Raw genomic sequence first — 18918 nt, forward strand, 5'->3', positions numbered from 1 at the left:
TAGGCAATCGCCACTGAAATGGACAGTAACAAGTACGCTGGAAGAAGTGTGCCACACATAATAATAGCTGTTATTCTTTGTGCCAATTCTAAGCGCACCACCACGCATATCACGAATTAAAATAGATACAATGAACCAAAAGCTTAATTTGCTGTAATCCGCTGAAACAAGTCGAATCTGTATGGTGCAACATGCAGCATGCGAAATGCACCGCAAAACTATCTCAAAATGATTTTATGATTCTTTTACGATGGCATATTTTTGGCATTTTCAGGAGTCAAGCTTGGCTGATTTTGACAGATTTTTAGCCAGTGTTCGGCAGATTCGCACTTTGTGAGATGGTCACACTATTTGCACATATTCTGTGGTGTTCTGGTTCTGTATCTTCTCCAACTTCTTTGGTTTCCTCTAGACAGTAGACTACCTTAATAATCAGTAGGTAGGTAGGTAACATATTTAATTTTATTTAATTTATTTATTACTATATTCAATGTACTCTGTGTTTATTACCTAGTTTTTTTTCTTTTCGGTGGTTTAATTTGTAGTTGTTGTACTCAATGTTTAGGGTGATGTTTAGTGATTAGCTGGTAGAAGCTGGTCGGTGGTAAAAGAATAGTAACCGCCAAAGTGGAAACGATATTTTGAATAGGATTTATAGGATAGCCAAAAATTGGAAAATAAACCAAGTGAAATCGAAAGACTTGCAAACACTTGCAAATTGGTTCATTTCATCATAATCATCAATACGCAACGCAACCATAGACCTATACTATAAAACGCAACATAACAATATGAGAAAATGCCAAGAGTAAAATGCTGTGTTCCGCACTGTACTGTATACTATACTGGACCAGATAAACTTCACTGTGTACCTTTTACAAGCGGATTGAAATGGAAACAATGGTTGAAAATGTGTCCTTTTCTTCTGAAGTATTCCCGAATAGAACTAGAAAGTACGACAAGAATATGCAAAAAACATTTTATACCTGAGCACATCGATTATGAAAAAGGTAGATTAAGAAAAAATGCAATCCCTTTATTACATTTAACACCACTTAAACCAAACAAAGAGGCGAGTAGTGGTCCTAAACAATTGTTAGAAATAAATCCTATTCAAGCCAATGACCCAGTCAACTTTAAGGTGGTAACCACTAGCAGCTTGTCTGCACAACAAGGAAACACCTTCAAGTGTCCATCTGTAGAAGATACAAATGACGGCAGGCAGGTGAAGTATCTAGTTTGCCTCAAGGCCGAGAACACGCGCGGGCTGCCGGTGGATCACAGCATGTATTGCTTGCCTTTCCGGGCAGACGAGAGACCGGCGTGTCTGTCGTCCCCGTGCGTCATGTGTGTGACACCTAGCAAGGAGCTGTTGTCGAGTGACCGCACCGTTGTGAGCATCGAGGCTGGTCAGGAGCCCGGTGCGCCCGTGGATCACGACATGTATTGTGGAAGTCCTCTCCTAGATAACATTGTGGAGTATCTACGTGAGGAGCATTCTCAGCACAATGCCGGGACGGTGTCACCGAAGGTAGAATGCAATATGAGAACTCAATCTGTTGCTGAAGAGACAGTGACTATTTGTGATGCTCAGCAATGGAGTTACATTAAGGAAGAGGACAAGCAGGGTGGTGTCGGTGTCGCTTCACACACAGTTGCACACACACAGGTGCCCTCCCAGCTCAGTGAACAGAATCCTGACTTTAGGTCTACAAATACTAAGCACTCGTTGAATGAGGACCTGGAAACAGAACCTGTGGAATTTCTAGATCCTCAATCGGTCCCTCTGGATAACTCTAACTTGAATGATAAGGCGAAGCAGAGTACTGTGTATGTGCTGCCAGATAACATAGTTGTTGATAATAGTGCATGTACACATAAGCGGCAGTCTGCTATCTATTTGAGTCCAGATGTTTTGAATATGTTGAAAAGCAAGACACCTCTCGAGAAGGAGACTATAGAATCTATTAATATTATGTTTTCAACTTTGAAAGAACAGTACAACGTGCCATTTAATCGTATTCCTACTGAGGTCTCCCAAGTAAACAGAGTCACTCCGGCAAATTCTTCTGTTAAGATTAATAACCCCAAACTTAATATGCAATCTTCAACAATGAAGGCCACTGCAAGTGTAGAACAGCCAGCTCCAAAACGGACTTTAGAGACTTTAGTTGCAAAGTTGGCAGAGTCCATCACAGCAGAGGAGACATCAGAGTTACAAGCAGACACGCCAGCCCGTCTGCTGAACCCCATGTCTGATACTGCACCTCAGCCTCTCATGCAGAGCCTTTCACTCACTACACAACATCCTTTAACGTCCAATATCAACCAATATCCAATATCAGAGAAAAGATTTTGCTACACCAAAGAAAACAGTTCCGAAAAAGAACAAATGTTATACACACAGCTCAAAAAGTTAAGACTCAAACTGATAAATGCAGAGAGAAGAATTAAATTATTAAAATCCAAATTTAAAAAATTCCAGGAGAGAGCAAAACCATATCTCAAAAGGTATCCACGGTTAACTCCGGAAGGGAAAGCATTGATAGACTCACAGTTGAGGCTAGCTGGATCCAAACCCCAAGGAGCTAGATACACTGAAGAAGAGAAACTGTTTGCGCTCAAGCTACATCAGATCAGTCCCGATTGTTACAGATTTTTGCAGCAATATTTAAAATTACCTAACAAGAGTACTATGCAGGGCTTTGTAAAGATTGCCTGAAGAGACTCATATTTTAATGACTTATTACTTGGTACCAAATATTTGCTGAGTTGAGAGGTGTTACTAGAGTGGATAACGAGATCTGCAATCTGCATGCCTACCGCAGTAGTTTGACACCTAGTGCAGAGATTCCTATTACCTCTATTTGGCTTACTAGTAGTGGCTAAAACATACAGTTGCAGCAAGAATATCATAAATTCAGCAATTACAATAATAATGATTGTGGCATCATAATCACTTATACGTTCAGGAGGCTGGCATCTCTTGGAGGGCTGGAAATATCAATTGGAGTATTTTGACTCATGTTCCTAAATATTGAACAACCCTGGTGGACCAATAAACCTTTGACCATACTATGACAGCTAGTGTGATGGTCGCAATCACCTCTAATCAGGGCCCAACTGTGGTACTTTGACACCTACATTGCAATCACTGATTGGTTGATGCTTGCTTACTACTGGCTACAATGCATTGTTGCAACAAGAATACCACAAATTGAGCTGATTATTACAATCTCAATGGTTCTGCATTGAGATTGTAATAATAATAATTATTATTAATGCAGCTTTTTTGGAATCAACCAGTCTAACAGTTTTTTTTAAATTTTATTTTACTGATGCAGTGCAAATATCCATTCCATAAGATCAGCAATTTGAAACAATAGAAGTTGTCTCCTAATTACAAATACAATTCAATTATGAACTCTTTCGTTAAGTAAAATAATTTTTGATCACTGAAGTTATAGATTTCATCAATTTTGGATTTTTTGATGTCAGTAAATCATCACTGAATGTTTTACTACTGATTTTTAAAGGTGAGAAAATATTATAATATTGCTAGGTATTTGCTTTGATAAAAAATGTTTTTGATTTTTTCACTTCTTTATTGATTGTCTTAGTAGGTAAATAATTTTCTTAAATTTTCTTATAAAAGTTAAGTCCTCAAAAATTGCTTCATGATCATCATGATCAACCCATCGCCGGCTCACTACAGAACACGGGTCTCCTCTCAGAGTAAGAAGAAAATTGCTTACTTATGTGAAAATACTAAAGGGCTATGTAGTCATGCCATTAAACAATTAGTAGGTATTATTTTTAAATTGTCTCCATCAACTTTACCTTATTTGGGTCAGTAATCATAGGTTACCTATGGGTGGGATACATAATAGCTGAGTTTTCCCTATTTCCTACTATTGGGTATAGTATAATGTGCTAATTCTACTATTCATACAAGATTTAGGCAGCGCAAGACCTATCGGTCTTTTGGTTGATGATGATGATGATGATGATATTGTACAATATTTCAATGCATTATGAGGGTAGGACTTGCACAAGAATGCCAATTTATTATTTTATATTGCTTAGTTTCTTGCTGCTTCTTGGTAAGAAGGGCATTCCGAACCATGCAGTGGTAAATTCGCATGGCAATTCTAAAGCAGTTTTCAATGTTAACTTTAGTAAAAATCTTTCTTTTTAATTTTTAATTTTCAAAAACTGTAGAAGGAAAATCTTTGAAAAAATTTTTTTTTGCAGAATGGTTTACATGATGGCAGTTACTGCCAATATATGTTATTGGTCTGTGCTGCCAATGGCAAAGAGACAAAGAGTATATAATCACTACGTGGCCACTACAACAGATGTTGGTGCTGTGGTTGTACAGGTAATTTGGTACCTAGTACATATAATGTACTATGTGCCTAGTACAGTACTACACTTTTAAAGTCACGCGATGTACCTGTGCAAAAATCGCAATTTTTAATGGCGCGAAAATATCTCGGCCAATCAGCGCGCCGCACGTCCGTCTGCTATTGGTTGTTACCTACGCGCCATGTGTTGTGCGCGCGAATTATGAGCGAAATAACACGAGTCTCTGTTGTTCTTGTGTTTAAAATCTTAACGTCAAGCAATATATAGCGTATGTGTCGCCTGTACAATGATCTTTTCACAGCTAACCATAATACTGACATTTTTAATAATAATTTGAACATATTTATCAACATTTTGCATCTTCTCCACTTTAAGTATATTTTTCATAGTTAATTTTCTTGTACTTATTACTTTTTTCTGTGTTTTTATAAATTGTATCTTATCAGTTAGTTATTTCATATATTTATTTAAACATTACATTTTGTTGTGTACACATATTAAGGGTTACCGCTTAGACCTTAATCTATTGTTTTTTATTTTTATTTGGACCATTTATAGCTGAAACCTGTTTTGTGTGCCTTTATAATAAAATAAAATAAAAAATAAAATAAGGTCTGTATTTTGGTGTACGTTCGGCTTTAGTCAGCGTTAGGTTGCGCTTTTCCGCGCAAACGAATTTTGCTATGCGACTATTGGTGGTGAGTTGGTGACATACAGAGTAGGTAGTTCATGTAATCCATACTAATATTATAAATGCGAAAGTGTGTCTGTCTGCTAGCTTTTCACAGCTTATCCGTTTGACTAATTTCGATGAAATTTGGTACAGAGATAGCTTGCACCCTGGGGAAGGACATAGGCTACTTTTGATCTCGGAAAATCAAAGAGTTCCCACCGGATTTTAAAAACCTAAATCATCAGGCATCATCTAGTAATAAATAAATAGGAACATGTATCTGTCTGGCTCTGTGGTTAAGACGTCACCTCCTATTTCAGAAGGGTTCGATCCCGGGCATGCATCTCTAACTTTTCCAACTCTAGCTAACTTTTCGAGATTATGTGCTTTTTAAGCACATTAAATATCACTTGCAACGGTGAAGGAAAACATCCACAATGTTCTCAAAGGTGTGTGAATTCTATCAAACCCTCGTAGCTTTAGTTTTAAGTTTGCGTAATAATTATCACCACTATATCTTACAAATCCTTGGACGATCTAACCTATGGACTTGTAACGCGCCTAATATTACGAATAAAAATTTCTGTCACTTTTGGTGCGGGACGAGGAAACACTACATAGACAACTTGACACACTCACTCAACAAAGTTTTGTGTCATTATTAACACACACATATCTAAATCTTCAACACTACTACATTTTACGCACACTAATAAGTTATATACATCAACATACAAAGACATTACTAGTGTAAGACAGTCAAATTGATTTGCGATGCTACCGTATCGATATTTTAAAATATATCGATAGTTTTTCAGAAACAAAAGTAGAAGTAAGAATTTATTACTCGTATTTAATTACTTAAAACCAGTGTTTGGTCAGCGTAGCGTATTCTTGCATACATTCACCTCACTTAATAGGTAATTATCCCAAAAACTAATAATGCAACGTAAAAATAAGAAAAATATTTATTTAAAAAATATGCACATACTTTTTTACTTATTTTATATCATTTTTAATCTTTTGTATTTTTTTATATAACGAAATTTTCATTTAAAATTTCGATAGTAAAAATGTGCTTATTAATGACTTATATTATTATATAATACAAAATAAACCTGACCGCGCAAAAACCTACCAAACATAATTAGTAGGTATATCAATCAATAAAATGTTTTTTTCTTTCCAATCAATCATTTATTTATTGCACATTGGGTTTACATGGTAATTCCAATATGGTGTACTCTTTGTCCAAAAAAATTAAATGTAAGTTATTAAATATTACACGTATTGCCCTTACAAATTAGCAATGCAAAAATTTTCTCAATACCTGCCGCTTTTACCCCACAGCAAAATTCCATAAGACAGATATGATACTATGAAAATAAATTAGTAAACACACACGGTGGCCTCTTCTATTTTTAACTCGTCATTATTTACCATTAGGTTAATGTTATGTATATTCTTGGCGATTCTCTCTGTAAAAATATCGAAATCTGTAAAAATAAAACGATTATGATAAATTATTACCTAATCCTCATCCTTGAGAAAGGTACACCTTTTAGCTACAAATTACCCAGTTCAGAGACACCCTACCCCGTTTCTCGCCTATCACTAAAATTGCGTTGCTTTAATATTTTTTTAAATGTATTAAGTACGTGAAATCACAGAAATCGACCAGTTTTATTACAATTATAGGTAGCGAAAAAATTGTGGTAATTAATAATAACTATTCTTTACTTGACTTGAAGACGGTAATTTAGTCGTTAATAATAAAGAAAATGTTTTCATCGATATCGATAATCGAACCGCAATCACTATCACATGATTCTTAAAAATCGAACCTTATGTCCTATGCAATTAAATCTAATACTGAAAAATTTGGTAAAAATAACACAATAGTCTCGTGGGGAGTGCGGTATACTATAGACGGAGAGCCAGGGCCCAAAATACTGTTTGAATTTACTAAGGCTAATTTTTTTATAGTTCATTAGAATGGTTGCGTACACAAACATACTGCGGTCAGTCAAGTGAACCTGAGAACAGTGACTCAGGTGCGCTATCAAAGGTGTCGTACCTGCGAGGTAATAAAATGAATTTACTAAGGCTGAAAATTGTTATATAACTTGTATATTGCATATAAATAAAAGTTGTAATGGTTAGTCAGCAGAATATGGGGACAGAGCTGGTCAGTATGCGCAAAAAATTAGCCTTAGTAAATTCAAACAGTTTTTTGGGCGCTGGCTCTCCGTCTTTAGTATACCGCACTTCCCACGAGACTAGTGTTATTTTTACTACTACGTAATTTCATGCTGTTCACGCGTATTCAAATTTTAACCTAATTTGTATATAACGAGGGTTGCAATTGTTTAGAAAAAACAAAATATAGTCTCGTGAGAAGTGTGACTCGTTTCTACCGAATTATTACGTACTCAATTACTGAATCGGTAAAGTTCTCGATTGTTATTTTATTATAATAATTTATGTAATTTAATTTATAGAAAGCGTTTATTACACCAAAAATACTTACTTATGAAATGAAATTCCATCTTTTTGTAAATTTGATGTGTTTGATTTATTCTTGCACTCACTAACGGCACAAACAGGCATTTTTCACCCAGCGTGTAAGACGTCGTCACACATCGAAAACGATTCTGACAATGACAAAATCGATTCCGCAAACAGTGTTTATAAACGCAGTGGATTAAAAATCCATTACTATTGACAGAGGGGAATAATCATGCGAGGCGCGTCCTTAGGTTAGATCGTCCAAGTACAAATCTAACACCATACCAGACCATCAATAAGAGTAATTTATTAGGTACCTATTTTGAATAAATCCTTTGACTTTGACTTTGAAAACTGCACTTGGCCAGCGTGGTGGTCTATGTGTAAACCCTTCTCATTCTCAGTGAATCGGCGATGGGTTGTTGTTGATGATGATGATGATGATCTGTCTGGTACCTTTTCACCCTTCAGGTTCAGGTTGAACCAATCTTCAAACTTGACAGTAACGAATTTACTGAGCTAATTTATGACGTCTCGCTCATATCTAGCAGTCATAGTAGATAATCTATGAGTCATACGTAGTATAGTATCCTCACAAGCCTTGAAATATACAGTCCAATTACGAATGTACTTGTACAGAGCAACGGTGGGGTGGGTTGCGGAGCGCGGGCGGCGCGGCCCGCTGCACGCAGATTCGCGTAGTCTGTGTGATTGATGGACAAGGGTTACCGTGAGCGTGGTTTTAAATATTTTAAGTGTCGTTTAGTAAGTTCTATCATAAAATGGTGCATTACTGTTCTGTCTACGGATGCTATACGAATTCTAAACAAAACAAGGGTCTAAAATTTCACCGATTTCCCCGCGATTTTAATCCCAATTTTGTGACAACCCTTGCATATTTGCGTAGAAACACGTATATTACCTACAAAAGCGGCGGCATCGCTCGCACAGAATACATTTACTCCAAGGATCACTCGACTTCAAAGGCGTCGAACAACAGCAGGGCGATTGTCTAAAACCTGCATCAATCATTATTACAATCTCAATTGTTCTGATTGGCTGAATTTGTGCGGTTCTTGTTGCAACAATGCATTGTGGCCAATAGTGAGCGAGCATTAACCAATTAGAGATGATTGCGATCGTGACATTGTAGCTGTCAAACAACCGCGGTAGGGCCACTGGTACCGTAAAACGGGGTGAATAGGTACGAAATCTAACTTCGCATTGAAATTTACGGATGTTTTGGTACAAATTATGATGCTTTAACTGTTTGTAAGCATCTCCGGTTGTAAGAATTCTAAGGAAACATCCAAAAAATATAAAATAATGATAAATTACTGGTATATTTTAATCAAAATATATGCTGTCCCTATTTATACTTGATCCGGGGTGTAACGGAATGGCAAAGGGGTGAATAGGGAAAAAAGGTAAGGGTTGTCAAACACAAGTTAGTCTATCCTCTAATATTACAAAACTAACTTATGCTCGCGACTTCGTCCGACACCAATTTCAAACCCCTATTTCAACCCCTTAGGGGTTGAGTTTTCAAAAATCCTTTCTTAGCGGATGCCTATGTCTTAATACTTATCTTCATACCAAATTTCAGCCCGATCTGTCCAGTAGTTTGAGCTGTACGTTGATAGATCAGTCAGTCAGTCACCTTTTCCTTTTATATATTTAGATTAGGAAAGTGAAGACTTGTTTGTTTGTAATCGATAAACTCTGAAATTACTGGACTGATTTTGAGAATTCTTTCACCATATTCTATAGCTATTTTATTCAGAAGTAACATAGTAGTATTGTTATTATACATGGCATAGTAGGTATCAAATCTTTAAAAAAAAGCAACCGCCGAGTTTCTTGCTGGTTGCTGCCATTCCGAATCAGTGGTTTGACGATTCAAAAATAAATAAATAAAAATATTTTTTATTTAATTAAACTGTTACAAGTAGTGTAGTTACCTATACTTGTAAAAGTTTAATTGAATAAAAAATATTTTTATTTATTTATTTATTTATCAATATTAAACAGTAAAATGTCATTTAACTAAATTTTACTAGTCGACTACACAAGAAGGAAGAATTTTTTTGAACAATTTAATTAAATATTTAAAGTGACAGCCCTGTCCCTATATAAACCTTACTGTTCCTATTTAACCTTGATTCGTTCCAATTCAGTAAGTATAGCGTTCCTATCCACCCCTTTCCCGTACCTATAATCCCCATGGCAAAGCCAAAACCACTTGGTTTCCAATTTTTTCTTTTTTACAGAAAAATATGTAACATTTAGACAAATCTGCTTTTGTGACGCCTCTTAGATAAATGTTTAATGATTTCTAATAGTTTTTGTACTGTTTTATTCTCGTACTGCGTCAAAGTAAACAAAGTTTTGAGACCTACGGCTTAGCGTGTTTTGAACAACGTTTTTGCAATGCCGCTTTCGTTATTTTAATGTCAATTTGTCTCTGGTTCAGTGCTGCCAAATAAAAGATCAAATATTCTACTATAGGGAAAAACAATGCTACCAAAATTCTAAGCTGTTTTGGGTATTATTTTTACGTTCAAATCTCATTCCCAGTTTTGTCCCTATTCACACCCCGGTTCCTATTCACCCCGTTTTACGGTAGTATTTCGTTAAACTGTGCTATCCTCTATTAATCTGTGGTCTGAGGACGTCTCGGGTTGAATTTGTAATATTGGCAATTATAGATATATCAACACTTTATCAACATGAAACTTATGACATAAACATGAACATAAACCAAGCCAGTGGAATAAGTTCAAGAATAACTGGACAAATTTCTTCTAGTATATAGTGATCTGTGTCTTTAAAATCCGTATTACCCTGGTCTGTGCTTTAAAAGAGAAGACTGGGTCACACCATAGAGATAGTATACATTTATCCAAGAGTCACACCTTGGGGTCCACTCACAAGTCACACCAAGGAATGAATGAATGAAGGAACATATTACACACCACAGACCAGTAAGTAATCCGGAGAGGAGACACTATTTGCGTTGATTTGCGTCTTGCTGTTGCACTGCTTTCTCGTACATATTCATATTTTAAACTAGCTTATGCTCGCGACTTCGTCCGCGTGGACTACACAAATTTCAAACCCCTATTTCCCCCCCTTAAGGGTTGAATTTTCAAAAATCCTTTCTTAGCGGATGCCTACGTCATAATAGCTATCTGCATGCCAAATTTCAGCCCGATCCGTCCAGTAGTTTGAGCTGTGCGTAGATAGATCAGTCAGTCAGTCAGTCAGTCTCCTTTTATATATATAGATATTAATATATTATACTATATTTATTTAATAAAAATTAAAATTTGAAATAATTTTAATTTTTATTAGTTTATTTTCTGCTGGTCGGTGCCGAGTAAATCTATTCTGTGCGGTGGTGGTGCGGTGCCCGTCTATATTACGTCTGTATATTATAATACTCTTTGTTTTACTCTATGGGTGCCCCTCTGTGGGGTCAGGGGTGCCCGGTGACCGGTCGGTGGTTTAATTTGTAGTGTACTCCACTTTTAGCTGGTAGAAGAATAAATAATTACCGTGAAAGTGGAAACGATATTTTGTATAGGATTTATAGGATAGCCAGAAATTGGAAAATAAACCAAGTGAAATCGAAAGACTTGGTGGAAAATGCCAAGAAAATGCTGTGTTCCGCACTGTACAGTACGCTATACTGAACCTGGTAAACTTCACTGTGTACCTTTTACAAGCGGATTGAGATGGAAACAATGGTTGAAAATGTGCCCTTTTCTTCTGAATTATTCCCGAATAGAACTAGAACGTACGTTAATATGCAAAAAACATTTTATACGCGAGCACATCGATTATGAAAAAGGTAGATTAAGAAAGAATGCAATCCCTTTATTACATTTAACACCACTTAAACCAAACAAAGAGGCGAGTAGTGGTCCTAAACAATTGTTAGAAATAAATCCTATTCAAGCCAATGAGCCAGCCAACTTTAAGGTGGTAACCACTAGCAGCTTGTCTGCACAGCAAGGAAACACCTTCAAGTGTCCATCTGTAGAAGATACAAATGACGGCAGGCAGGTAAAGTATCTAGTTTGCCTCAAGGCCGAGGACACGCGCGGGCTGCCGGTGGATCACAGCATGTATTGCTTGCCTTTCCGGGCAGACGAGAGACCGGCGGCGTGTCTGTCGTCCCCGTGCGTCATGTGTGTGACACCTAGCAAGGAGCTGTTGTCGAGTGACCTCACCGTTGTGAGCATTGAGGCAGGGCAGGAGCCTGGTGCGCCCGTGGATCACGACATGTATCGTGGAAGTCCCCTCCGAGGTAACATTGTGGAGTATCTAAGTGAGGAGCATTCTCAGCACAATGCCGGGACGTTGTCACCGAAGGTAGAATGCAATATGAGAACTCAATCTGTTGCTGAAGAGACAGTGACTATTTGTGATGCTCAGCAATGGAGTTACATTAAGGAAGAGGACAAGCTGGGTGGTGTTGGTGTCGCTTCACACACAGTTGCACACACACAGGTGCCCTCCCAGCTCAGTGAACAGAATCCTGACTTTAAGTCTACAAATACTAAGCACTCGTTGAATGAGGACCTGAAAACAGAACCTGTGCAATTTCTAGATCCTCAATCGGTCCCTCTGGATAACTCTAACTTGAATGATAAGGCCAAGCACGATACTGTGTATGTGCTGCCAGATAACATAGTTGTTGATAATAGTGCATGTACACATAAGCGGCAGTCTGCTATCTATTTGAGTCCAGATGTTTTGAATATGTTGAAAAGCAAGACACCTCTCGAGAAGGAGACTATAGAATCTATTAATATTATGTTTTCAACTTTGAAAGAACAGTACAACGTCCCATTTAATCGTATTCCTACTGAGGTCTCCCAAGTAAACAGAGTCACTCCGGCGAATCCTTCTGTTAAGATTAATATCCCCAAACTTAATATGCAATCTTCAACAATGAAGGCCACTGCAAGTGTAGAACAGCCAGCTCCAAAACGGACTTTAGAGACTTTAGTTGCCGAGTTGGCAGAGTCCATCACAGCAGAGGAGACATCAGAGCTACAAGCTGCCACGCCGGTCCGTCTGCCGAACCCCATGTCTGATACTGCACCTCGGCCTCTCATGCAGAGCCTTCCACTCACTACACAACATCTTTTAACCCCCAATATCAACCAATATCCAATATCAGAGAAAAGATTTCGCTACACCAAAGAAAACAGCTCCGAAAAAGAACAAATGTTATACACACAGCTCAAAAAGTTAAGACTCAAAATGATAAGTGCAGAGAGAAAAATTAAATTATTAAAATCCAAATTTAAAAAATTCCAGGAGAGAGCAAAACCATATCTCAAAAGGTATCCACGGTTAACTCCGGAAGGGAAAGCATTGATAGACTCACAGTTGAGGCTAGCTGGATCCAAACCCCAGGGAGCTAGATACACTGAAGAAGAGAAACTGTTTGCGCTCAAGCTACATCAGATCAGTCCCGATTGTTACAGATTTTTGCAGCAATATTTAAAATTACCTAACAAGAGTACTATGCAGGGCTTTGTAAAGATTGCCTGAAGAAACTCATATTTTATTACTAATTACTTTGTACCAAATATTTGCTGAGTTGAGGTGTTACTAGAGTGGATAATGAGATCTGCATGCCTACTGCAGTAGTTTGACACCTAGTGCAGAGATTAATATTACCTCTATTTGGCTCACTACTATTGGCTAAAACATACAGTTGCAGCAACAATATCATAAATTCATCAATCACATTAATAAAGATTGTAGCAATGTATACATCATAATTTCTTTTACAAAGGCTTCAAAACAGCCCGTAATCTAATATTTGCCTGTGGAGGGCTGGAAATATCAATTGGAGCACCTCAACTCATGTGAGGCAGCACTGGTCGACCCATAGACCTTCGACCACAGTATGACAGTTAGTATGACAATCACCTCTAATCAGCACAACTTTTAGAGGTACGGAACCCTAAAATTAGTTTTGATAGATATTACTTAGTTTGTCTTTGTAAGCTTGAGTTCACATTCTGGTTACCCTGTTCAAATGTAAAATACAAGCAAATTCTTCATAGTCATAGTGTACTCTTGTTTACAGGTGCTAAGTGCTGTGTGGAAGCTGTTCCAGCACACTCGTGTGGTTCCAGTGAAAATCTGTGTGATTCATTATTTTGTCAATAAAAATAGCTCAGCTTTATATTTATAACACACAATTGTGTTATAAAATATATAAAAGCTTTTGCGTGAATGGTTGCTAGTTAGTTTGATTAATAATAATTATAATATAGGTACCTACTTAATAATAATAATTCTTTATTTAAAGGTAAAAATGTTAAGGAAATTAAATTATTTTATTATATTTATATAAATAAAACCTGGAAGCATGTTAATAATTGTACTCATTTTATAAATTACAAAATGATGCATGCTACTTCATCTGCGTAAGTATTAAGTAAATCCACGCGTGACGCGGATTTTTTAAAACTGAACCGAATAAAATATAGACTTGATCATAGATTAATACTGGTCTGATCATTCATCCAAGGGTCTGATCCAGACTCCAGTATGTTATGTATTGTCTATGGTCTGATCTCAGAACATAGTCTGATGCTTTTATTTGGTCGGTGATACTAGGTATTGTCACAGAATAATATAGGTAATAGCATAAGTTTACAGGTTTACATGAATAAAAAATTCTATTCTATTCTAGTGTATTAATTTTTATTTGTTTAAAGTTTGAAGTTTTAAACTCAATTTTTGAGCAATTTTTAGTTGAGAAGAATTATTCCCGTGAAAGTAGAAACGATATTTTGAATAGGATTTATAGGATAGCCAGAAATTGGAAAATAAACCAAGTGAAATTGAAAAGCTTGCAAATATCTTAATTTCATCAAAATCGTCAATACGCAACGCAACCTATTAACCTATAATAGGTACGCAACATTATGGGTTTAATAGGTACACAGTTACAAACAGGAAACACCTTCAAGTGTCCATCTGTAGAAGATACAAATGACGGCAGGCAGGTAAAGTATCTAGTTTGCCTCAAGGCCGAGGACACGCGCGGGCTGCCGGTGGATCACAGCATGTATTGCTTGCCTTCCCGGGCAGACGAGAGACCGGCGTGTCTGTCGTCCCCGTGCGTCATGTGTGTGACGCCTAGCAAGGAGCTGTTGTCGAGTGACCTCACCGTTGTGAGCATTGAGGCAGGGCAGGAGCCTGGTGCGCCCGTGGATCACGACATGTATCGTGGAAGTCCCCTCCGAGGTAACATTGTGGAGTATCTAAGTGAGGAGCATTCTCAGCACAATGCCGGGATGGTGTCACCGAAGGTAGAATGCAATATGAGAACTCAGTCTGTTGCTAAAGAGACAGTGACTATTTATGATGCTCAGCAATGGAGTTACATTAAGGAAGAGAACAAGCAGGGTGGTGTCGGTGTCGCTTCACACACAGCTGCACACACACAGGTGCCCTCCCACCCCAGTGAACAGAATCCTGACTTTAGGTCTACAAATACTAAGCACTCGTTGAATGAGGACCTGAAAACAGAACCTGTGCAATTTCTAGATCCTAAATCGGTCCCTCTGGATAACTCTAACTTGAATGATAAGGCCAAGCAGGATACTGTGTATGTGCTGCCAGATAACATAGTTGTTGATAACAGTGCACGTACAGATAAGCGGCAGTCTGCTATCTATTTGAGTCCAGATGTTTTGAATATGTTGAGAAGCAAGACACCTCTTGAGAAGGAGACTATAAAATCTATTAATATTATGTTTTCAACTTTGAAAGAACAGTACAACGTGCCATTTAATCGTATTCCTACTGAGGTCTCGCAAGTAAACAGAGTCACTCCGGCGAATCCTTCTGCTAAGATTAATAACCCCAAACTTAATATCCAACCTTCAACAATGAAGCCCACTGCAAGTGTAGGACAGCCAGCTCCAAAACGGACTTTAGAGACTTTAGTTGCGGAGTTGGCAGAGTCCATCACAGCAGAGGAGACATCAGAGCTACAAGCTGCCACGCCGGTCCGTCTGCTGAACCCCATGTCTGATACTGCACCTCGGCCTCTCATGCAGAGCCTTCAACTCATTGCACAACACCCTTTAACCTCCAATATTACAGAGAATGAATTTCATTACACCAAAGAGAACAGTTCCAAAAAAGAAAAAATGTTACAGAAACAGCTCAAAGAGTTGAAACTCGATCTGATAAATGAAAATAGAAGAAATAAGTTATTAAAATCAAGATTAAAAAAATTACAGGAGAGAGCGAAACCATATCTTAAAAGGTATCCACTGTTAACTCCGGAAAGGAAAGCATTGGTAGATTCACAGTTGAGGCTAGCTGGATCCAAACCCCAGGGAGCTAGATACACTGAAGAGGAGAAAATCTTTGCACTCAAGCTACACCAGATCAGTCCTGATTGTTACAGCTTTTTGCAGAAATATTTAAAATTACCTAACAAGAGAACTATGCAGGACTTTGTAAAGATTGCCTGAAGATTACTTTTAATTACTTTGGACCAAATATTTGCTGAGTTGAGGTGTTACTAAAGTGGATAACGAGATCTGTATACCTGCCGCAGTAGTTTGACACTGGCTCACTACTATTGGCTAAAACATACAGTTGCAGCAAGAATATCATAAATTCATCAATCACATTAATAATGATTGTAGCAATGTATACATCATAATTACTTTTACAAAGGTAACAAAGGCTTTAAAGCAGCCCGTACTCTACTATTTTTTATTTTTTTTAATCTGCGTGTGGAGGGCTGGAAATATCGATTGGAGCACCTTGACTCATGTTCCTAAATAGTGAACAGCACTGGTGGACCCATAGACCTTCGACCATAGTATGACAGCTAGTGTGACTGTCATTAATATCACCTCTGATGGCCCTACTGTGGTAGTTTGACATCTACAGTAGGATGATTGCAATCACCTCTGATTGGTTGATGCTCACTGACTATTGGCTACAATGCATTGTTGCAATAAGAATACCACAAATTGAGCTAATCACAACCATTGAGATTGTAATAATAATAATTATTGCAGCTTTTTTGGAATCTAGAATTTTATTTTACTGATGCAGTGCAAATATGTTCCATAAGATCAGCAATTTGAAACAATAGGAATTGTCTCATTATAAATACAATTCAATTATAAACTCTTTCCTTAAGTAAAGTAAATCTTTATCACGAAGTTATACCTACATTTGATTCATCAACTGAATGTTTTACTACTTATTTATAAAGGTGAGAAAATATTATGATATTGCTAGATATTTACTTTAATAATTAATGTGTTTGCCTTTGCATTGACTAATTATGTATTCATTTGTCCCATATTTTAATTTTTGTTTTTTTTAAATCTTAACCTTAGCAATAGGTCTTAGGTCTGAAGGTACTTATTTCATTGGTGTACATTCGGCTTTAGTCGGCCACCTGACAGTTGCCCTTCTTCTTTCTTTCTTTCTTCGCTCTGGGCTGGTTTCCGCACTTAAACGTTTCCGTCTGTTGTGCGTGCATTGCCCCTCCCCGCCGAAGTCTTCACTCCAGCCATCCAAGCTGGAGTGAAGACTTCGGCGGGGCCCTTTTGTTGCCCTTTTCTACGCAGACGAATTTTGCGATGCAACTTAATATAGTGTTAGTGTACATATCTACATTATAGAGTAGTTTATGTAATCCATCCATCCATACTAATATTATAAATGCGAAAGTGTGTCTGTCTGTCTGCTAGCTTTTCACGGCCCTACAGTTTAACCGATTTCTATGAGATTTGGTGCAAAGATAGCTTGCACCCTGGGGAAGGACATTACCTACCTACAAAATTTCATGATTCTAGAACAATGGCAAGTACTCTATAGGTTTATTGCCAGACGGACAACAAAGTGATCCTGTAAAGGTTCCTTTTTTCCTTTTGAGGTACGGAACCCTACTAATTAATTTTGATAGATATTACTTGGTTTGTAAGCTTGAGTTCACATTGTGGTTAACCTGTTCAAATGTAAAATACTGGCAAACTATTCATAGTCATAATGTACTTTTTTTTCCAGGTGCTAAGTGCTGTGTGATGTGTGGAAGCTGTTCCAGCACACTTGTGTGGTTCCAGTGCAAATCTGTGTGATTCATTATTTTTTTATTGTGCGTTATAAATATAAAAGCTTTTACGTGAATGGTTGCTTGTTACTTTTAATTAATAATAATAATAATGTAGGTAGTTCTTTATTTAAAGGTGAAAACTTTAAAGAAATTAAGTTATTTTATTATATTTTAAATAAAACCTGGAAGCATGTGAATTGTACTCATTTTATATATTTTTTTCTAATGCCTGCTATGCTGCCTGCAACACCTGCGCGGATTTAGGTTTTTAAAAACCCCGTGGGAACTCTTTGATTTTCCTGAGATAAAAATTTCCCTATGCCAATTTCCAGAATGCAAGCTACCTCAGCTCTGTACCAAATATCATACATAGGTACATCAGTTAAACGGGTATCTAATCCTGTCTTTAAGAATCCCTTGGGTACTCTTTGATTTTCCGGGATAGAAAGTAGCCTATATCCTTCCCCGGGATGTAAGCTATTAGCTAAATATGTTCATCAAAATCGGAAAAAGTTCGTAGATCTACGTACTTTTTTTCTGGGTAAAATGAAGAGAGTAAGGTAGTGTTTTGTCATGCAATTTATTCATTTTCATCAATCCTCACGCAAATGAAATTCATACATATTTGTTTAAAATTCTTGCAAAGGTCGCTGTTTTTTTATATGCTAATTTTTGTAAAAAGTAGGCCATTCATTGAACAGTCTGTTTCTTAAGTTTGTTTTCATGAAGTTGTTAGTCCGTTTGAATTTGAACTTTGAATCGAAATACATAGTACAAGGCTCTTTTGGCACTTGAATGACATTGACAGCACAGACCAATAACATATAGGATACAGACCACCAACTCCATAGACGATGTTTGTTTCAGTAGTAAGGGGAAGTGGGAGGCAAGGAATTTATATAACAAATTGTCATTGTTGTAGTGATCGTCTGTCTCACATTTTATTGGTTTTTACTATGAGAATCCACAGGACCATCTCTTTCTAACTTTATATAATATACTAGTATTTTGCTCGCTGCTCGAGCTGCTAAAGCAGCTCTCGAGGTCTATAATGGCCATTTTGAACAATTTTAAAAAAGTCATACATTTTGTATTAAAAAAAAAAATCCGCCATTTTGAATTTTTTTTCCACCCATCGAGTAGACCTTCGGATCCTGATAATCTCTTGCCAAGAAACCACTCTTCCATCTTTCATACCCTCCGAGATGGACGCGGATGAAATTTGTATGGCGGCCATCTTTTT

The 18918-nt window shown here is 37.2% G+C and overlaps 1 protein-coding gene across 6 annotated transcripts; it reads left to right on the plus strand.

Moving 5' to 3' along the window:
* The first annotated feature begins 633 nt into the window (after nucleotides 1-633).
* On the plus strand, nucleotides 634-17877 carry LOC138402722 (uncharacterized). 6 transcript variants are annotated; one of them, XM_069500531.1, is made up of 4 exons: nucleotides 634-3536; nucleotides 4255-4381; nucleotides 13662-16829; nucleotides 17630-17877. In XM_069500531.1, the coding sequence occupies exon 1, from the start codon at nucleotides 800-802 to the stop codon at nucleotides 2720-2722; it is 1923 nt and encodes a 640-aa protein (XP_069356632.1). In that variant the 5' UTR covers nucleotides 634-799; the 3' UTR covers nucleotides 2723-3536; nucleotides 4255-4381; nucleotides 13662-16829; nucleotides 17630-17877. The 6 variants fall into 6 exon arrangements, with proteins under 6 accessions (XP_069356632.1, XP_069356631.1, XP_069356633.1 ...); XM_069500530.1 differs by having other exon boundaries at nucleotides 634-4381; XM_069500533.1 differs by lacking the exons at nucleotides 634-3536; nucleotides 4255-4381 and adding an exon at nucleotides 10985-13525.
* The last annotated feature ends 1041 nt before the right edge of the window (nucleotides 17878-18918 follow it).

Source organism: Maniola hyperantus, chromosome 9 (genome assembly GCF_902806685.2).
Source record: "Maniola hyperantus chromosome 9, iAphHyp1.2, whole genome shotgun sequence".
NCBI classification, from domain to species: domain Eukaryota; kingdom Metazoa; phylum Arthropoda; class Insecta; order Lepidoptera; family Nymphalidae; genus Maniola; species Maniola hyperantus.